Source organism: Acanthopagrus latus, chromosome 21 (genome assembly GCF_904848185.1).
Source record: "Acanthopagrus latus isolate v.2019 chromosome 21, fAcaLat1.1, whole genome shotgun sequence".
NCBI lineage: Eukaryota > Metazoa > Chordata > Actinopteri > Spariformes > Sparidae > Acanthopagrus > Acanthopagrus latus.
Window position 1 is genome coordinate 5057409 of NC_051059.1, and position 7277 is coordinate 5064685.

The 7277-nt window shown below is 43.6% G+C and overlaps 1 protein-coding gene across 1 annotated transcript in view; it reads right to left on the reverse strand.

The window, feature by feature from the left end:
- zswim5 (zinc finger, SWIM-type containing 5) overlaps positions 1-5773 on the reverse strand; it is a 69551-nt gene extending 63778 nt beyond the window's left edge. The window contains exon 1 of the mRNA XM_037084051.1: positions 4662-5773. Coding sequence (XP_036939946.1) covers positions 4662-5187 — 526 coding nt within the window. The 5' untranslated portion in view covers positions 5188-5773. The remainder of the gene's footprint in view (positions 1-4661) is intronic.
- Positions 5774-7277: the final 1504 nt, after the last annotated feature.

The following is a 7277-nucleotide window of genomic DNA, read 5'->3' on the forward strand; positions in this document are numbered from 1 at the left end:
GATGGGAAACAACCTGATCAAGTAGCTGTTGTTTTACATACTTTAATGTAGAGTTCATCAGATTTTTTTTATTGGTAAGCTACATTGTCTATGTCAAAAACCACTAATAAAATCTTCAAAATGTGCAAGATGTGGCAGGATATACAGAGTACATGTAGCTGATCCAATTCATCACAAAGTACCACTTTTGCCAACATGTTTATTCTTAACTAGAACAGTTTAATCTAAATGTAAAGCTGCACATTCAGTGTTTTAAACCTCTTAAATTTGTCGGTTAGCTACTTTTCTCTCTCTTTATCACTGAAAACTGATTTTTGATGGTTTCTAACCGCTGGTAGAAACCAAGCAATGTTAAGGTGCTACTTGGGCTATGAGTACCTCAAGTTGTAATAGACATTTAATAGACTGAACAATTAACCAAAAACATAATTGAGAGAAACCATCACTAGCTGCTGTCCTGGTAGACATTAAATCAAATAATCTGCTTGGCCTCTTCCTATTGCGTCCTTGTTATTCACAAGGGAAATGTTTGACAGATGGCAAAAGCTTCCTTTAAATTTAAAAAAAAGAAGCAGTAAACACAAACACAAGAACTTAACCTAAATAAATAAAGTCATCTAAAGTCATTAAATTCCAAAACTATCTGATCACAGAACAAGTTAAGAGAAAGTACAAAACTGACTAGACATCTCATACGCCAACTTTTGGAAGTCTGACAGCACTGATATTTGATACCTAATTAAAGGACCACTTTTAGGCACATTTCAGGAGCTGAAGTGTTTGGAGTTAAGAAGCCTCACAGTGTTTTCAGCCCATACAGTTTAATCCTGTTCAACTTCGCTGCCTCGCTTTGTCAGAGTCACCAGTGCTTCAAAAGGCGTCAGGGACCCATTACAGCTTTATGTAACGTTGCAGAGACGGGGCCGTGCACACACATATACACACGGATTCCTCCCACTGCCCCCCACACCCCCTTTCTGTGAACAAGGGGTTTTTCTACAGCTGGGTAACAAAGCATGACCCAATAATCCCAAAGCTTGACTCAAAGCTTAAGAAACCCCCTTCCCTCCCTCCTCTAATATCCCTTCCTCCCGTTCTCTGAGGACTTTATAAGGCTCTGGCAAGGGGGCTTCTGGGTGAACGTGTGTGTGTGTGTGTGTGTGTGTGTGTGTGTGTGTGTGTGTGTGTGTGTGTGTGTGTGTGTGTGTGTGGTGGGGGGGGGGTTAAAAATACAAGCACGCTTAGCTTTGATTATTCTAATTATGACTTGAAGCGAGGAGTAGATTATCATGAACACATGGGCCGATGAGTTGTTGATGAGCTCACGTCCCTTCAATCCATCAGTATTACCGTTAAAAGAGGCTGACAGAGAAAGGCCTTCACTCATAATGTACATGGGTGGAGGGCCTCTAAGGGACACACCAGTCGACTCATTTTATAATTGATGATGCATACACAGATGTCTTCAATGGTAAACATTATCAGTTTGGACTGAAATGACTCTCATTTTCCAAAACAACTTCATCACCACTCAGCTTGCTGATGGTGCCATTACACAGGCCAACATTTATAGCTGTACAGAACAGCAGCCAGATGCAAATATAAGTGAGGCACCATGTCCAGTGCATATTCTATATCCTCCTGTGAGTGAGATGTGTATATTTTTAACAAATGGGATTGTGTGTTGCTAAAGCCTTTTGTCTTTCTTTGTGGAAACAGCAGGCAACAGTTGTCCTCCTCTCCTCACACACTCTCAATCTGCTCATAAACTTTCCATGACCCAGACACTGAATTAGTCAAGTCCTGCACAGTGGAGGAGCACATCACAGATCCACCCCCGCCTCTCTCTAGCACCAGATCCCATTAGTAATTACCTGAAAAAACACAAGCAATTCCAGATCTGGCTCTAGGCATACCAATTCTGAGAAACTGTGGCAAAAAAACAAGTCTAAAGACAAGCATGAGTTTATAGGAACAGGAGCCCCTGCTGAGCTTGTGATAGCTTTAAGGAATAAAAACTGCATTTGATATCTCATGATAGCCTAGCTTGTGAGCTCTTTGCTTTAGTGTTTCTGGTTGTTGATGGCATCATAGCTGTGCCACTCTGATTTTTCACTGAATCAAATTTGAAAGAAATGATTAAAAGAAATGCCAGAATTGCCCAAATTTGGTGGACTGGCACCCTTTGGACCTTAAGGACACTATTTGGAAAGGAGCCGTTTCAGCTCCCCTAAAGTTTAATATCAGTCCTCCAGACAGGAGAGACCATATTTAACACCATGTACCCTCAACATGCATCAGCACGCAGCCATGTCTCATTCTTAACAGCTCGCCAGCATGTTCCTATTAGAGAGTACATGAGGCAGCTCACCTTAAAAACAAGTTTTGTCACTATTTTAAGAGGCGATTATATTATTACAGGTCAGGTGAAAAGCAATGTTAAGACTGTCATTTACAGGTGTGTAACACGATCCTTAATCAGTGCATTGTGTACGAACATGGGCGGTTGCCCAAATCCAGTCGTGAAAATAAAAAAACTGAACAATTGTTCTCCTGTTTAGCCAATCAGTAAATCTTCCACAGTAAATGGTTCCCATGGTGTGCACAGCCTAATCTTATCTTGATGTCACACAGCTATTTAGCCCGTCTTGTTGACAGAAAGACAAAACCATGTGCCTGCCTGCTTTGACTGACCTTGGGGGGGAGAGAGACTGGAAACGATTCACTGGCGAGGCAGGTAAGACTGGAAGTGTTTGCTCACGGGTGTATGCTTTCTTTTAAACATTCAAATATCGACTGAAGTTTGTACCCAACAGGATACAGCTTCTTTTATCACAGAATATATGTATACATATTCAGCATTATGTGCTCCAAACTCTCTAACAATTCTTTCACGGAGTTCTGTTCTGCTGAGAGACATGGCTTCAGCTGCTGAGGCGTTTGTGTTGACAGGAAGTGTTCAAAGCAGGTTGTCAATTCTAACCTGCTAAGGCACCTTTCACAAAAATTATGGCATACAAACAGTCCTTGCAGTTCTTGGTATGAATGTGGAGCCTTGAGGCAATCAGCCAGAAACAAAAAGCATAGCCAGTGATTGTACGAAACTGTTTCAACACATCAACTCTCTCAGACAGACTCAAACTTGCACAAAAAAAAGAAAACTTTATCAGGCCAGAGGGCAACACATCTCCCCAAGAGCAAATATCACTTTCATATTCATAAGACTCAAATTTCATTTAGTTATGGGGTGGAAATCGATGAGCATTTAAAAGCTGCAATTAGATACAGCAGGCATGGAGAAACACAGCAGCCACACTTTGCAGCCCCCTCCTCCAGATACCTTGGAGCAACGTGAAACCCCAGACAAGCTCCAGTGGCTCTCACACCATATGGCCTAAGAAAAATCCTCCCGAAAACCATAAAGGGCTGTTTTTTTTTTGACTACCCATCGGTTTCATCTCATCAATTTCCCTGATGTCTGAGCTCATTCTGTGGCAGTGCAGAGCCGGGGGTATGCAGCTAATGAGAATGTGAGTGGAGATGGGAGCTTTGCGGAATGGCCCTTTGTTTGGAAACAGCCTCTCTGCAGCGCTGGAAATGCGAGACGCTTATCGATCATTTCAACTGGAAGCCTTTTGTGTTGCGAGCCACGGAGAGAGAGAGGGGCTTGCGGGCTAACGCACGGGGTACAAAAAAAAATCCAGTTTCGATGATAGCACCAGCTACTTATGGGTTAACTTTAAATAATACGAAAAAAAAGAAAAACACACACACAAAAAACACAACAACTAACACCGTGCATTTTCCACGCTGGTGGCGACTGCGCTCTTTGTCCAGTCCCGACCAGCGGCAGCAAATAAATAGAAAACTGAGGGGGGATTTTTTTTCCGGATTAACGGTGGATTAATCATAATAAGAGACCCAATAACCGCCTTTGTTCCTTGCCTAAGCCACCCTCAACCGATGGCGAGTTGAGGTTGAGTGGAATAAAAAAAAAAAAAAAAACGACTTTTGCATCGGGGAGATTGCACAAACAAAATAAAGCCCCAACGCTACAAACGCTGGCTCCTTTTGTATCCGCGTCTGGCAGCCCTCCTCCTCCGCGCCTCCCCCTGCCTCTCTGCCGGGGTTACGGCTCCAGCCAGCTACGGCCGTCGACTGAGAGACCCGGAGAGGAAGAAAAGTGCGGATAGAAAGTGCTAAAACACGGCTCGTCTAGTTTAAGAAAAAAAGGTTTCAACGTGAAGGCAAAGAGGGGCAAAGACGCAGTCGCCAGCGCTCCAGCTCGAGATTAACGAGAAGCCACAATAGGAAGCCCTTTAATTTTTTAACAGCTGCTGGTCGGCTAGCGTTTAGCTAGCAGGCGACCTTATCTCCGCTTCCCGTTTTAGAGAGGCCGATAAAAAAAGGTAGAAATTTGACAGGAAATGTTTTTCTAAAGTAAAAAAACAAAAAAAACAAAACACACACACACCGGCCCGTGTGTGGTTACATTGTCTGAGTAAAGTGACGCTTTGCATACTTTCCACGACAGCAGGAAAACTTCCATCAATCATCCCCAGTGAAGCTCCAGCAGCGGCACACACACACTTGGAAACGGTCCGTAGTGTTTGAGCCCGGAGCTTCGCTTCGCTTCGGTTACACTGAGTTATTCCACTTACCGACTTGTAAAACGTTTTCCACACAACCGGTCTCTAGCAGCCTGATACCCCGGCGGAAAGGCAGTCCGTCCCCCGTTCCCACTGCTCCGGCTGCCCCCACGGTAGCCGTCGTACCAGCGGCAGAACCTCCGCCACCGCCGGCTGTTGTAGCTCCGGACCCAGTGCCCCCAGCCCCGCCGGTAGCCGCCGACGAACCCTCCTCGCCGGCGACTCGGCACTGAAACGAAGAGTACATGCATATCTCCTTTTCGTTGCGGGGAAAAGACCAGTAGACGATGCGGCGCTGGACGGGCTCCGGGATCCGCTCGAAGCGCTCCTCTACTCTCTCGAAGGCCCACTTTTCCGCTACTGCCTTCGCGGCGCAGTCCAGAAGGGACTCCGGGGAACGATACCGGGAGCTGGGCAACCCGCTGCCGTGGCCGGGCCCCGGGCCGGGACCTCGGGGAGCAGGGCGCAGGCAGGGTCGCTTGCTGGCCGGTGGTAAGGATAGGAGAGGATGGGGATGTTCTCTGCGTCCTTCCGCCATGGCGAGCCGATCAACACTGTCGAGACGGACGGTGTGTGGACACCGAGCAGCAGCAGGAAGCCGGGCGCACACACACACACACACACACACACACACACACACACACACACACACACACACACACACACACACACACACACACACACACACACACACAAGCCACTCAGCAGCCAGTGTCAAAACACACAGGAGCGCAGACAAGACTTCCGATCCCAACTTTCAAAATAAAATTCGCTGTACTCTCATTGGCTTGACAATTGAAAAAACATATCAGAACCAAGATTCCCATTGAGACGATGGTGTTTACACACGTGTGCATGCGAATATTTAGATCTAGTCTGTCTGAATGACATTTGTTCACCACCATTACACAATGTAAATATAACAATATAACATACCTACTGACTTATACCTATTAAATATGGACTTTATTACACTTTCAGGTTTACATCTTATTTCAGTATCAATCAATAGCACACATCACTTTTATGCATTTTGAAAGAAATTATTTGTGATCAGTTTTTTCCAAATCATTTATTAAACCCATTCACCCCATCAACCTGTTTGTATTTTATTTTGTTGTATTCAAATATGCTGGCTAAAATGTATGATATAATTGATGCATGGATCAAATAATTATTCCATCTATGCTGTTACATTGTTGGCTATGACTAGTCTGCCTTTTTGTCATTAGAATTGGCTGGAGCAGAAGAAAGGAAACAGTGGTCTTCTTCCTGGGTTCAGGTTAATTTCATTGTAAAGAAGCAAGGTTGGTTCACTTCAGTAAATGAGTACTTTTTCAAAACTGTATCTGTATTTGATGATGCTGGACAAATGCTTCAGCGAAAAGCACAGAAATGCCAACAAGTCTGCAATACTGGTATGAATAATGAATCAGTGACCGTCCAATCCTACAACTAACAACCTTCGTGGAAGACTTCCCCTCATCTTTAAAGAAATTGTCTCATAAGAGGATTAAAGCTAAAGAAATATGACCCTAATTTTGATTTTTAAAATTACTGTTGTTTTAGTTGTTAATTTGTTGTCTGATCCCATTTTCTGTATTAAGTTCTAACCTGAAGTCACTTGGTTTCCTCTTCCCCTGGGTGATTCCTTTCCTTCTATTGCAGAGATGAACCTAAATTAATGTAAACAAATAGAGGATTGTGTTTCGGAGATCCCATCCCAAATGTAAATGGCATCAAGGCTCAGGTGTGCCTTCATCCTTTTCAGATTCTGTGGATGGCGCAATAGGTTATTTATCCATGACCTGAAAGACCTCCACTGGTGCAGCTTATGTCATCATCCCATATTGTGGACCTGCTCTGGTTCATCTCCTTCTGTCTTTGTCTTTGTACATGGTTGCAAAAACTAAAGTAAAGCTGCCATTTCCTTCTCAAAATCTTTTTAGGGCTTGAAGAATATTGCATTATTTTTGTTCTGACATTAGACTTAGTTTTGTTTTTTGTGAAGAATGCCACAATATCATCCTTCACTGAAAATGACAGAGGGATACAAGTGTTCAAAGGCAAATAGTTATCACATCTAAAAATATGTAATGCATATACATTGGCCTGGACTGTGCCTGCCTATGCAGCAAGTTTACTGTACATAATGAGATTTGCACCATATATTTCATGAAATGGTTCCATAATAATGAGTCTTTTATTTTAAAAGTCAGATCTCATAATTTCCTGTCTCTTATGCTACATGCCTGTGTGACTTGATGCAATTGAGCAGGCAGAGAGAGCACTAAAGGGAACAGAGAGAGAGAGAGAGAGAGAGAGAGAGAGAGAGAGAGAGAGAGAGAGAGAGAGAGAGAGAGAGAGAGAGAGAGAGAGAAGGGGAGGGGGTCAATAGATTGATGGGTGGTGGAGGATGTTACACATCACTGACCAGCACAATAACAAAACACTTCAGTCTCTGATCAGCATGGCAGGCCTGGGTCAGCGCCCAGATCTGATCCATCACAATCAACTATGCTTTTTAATTCATATGAATGGGTTTGAATCGTTGATGCAAAGCATTCACTACATTGTAGACAACTAGGTGACGATAAAGAAGCACAAATCACAAAATGATACAAAGTT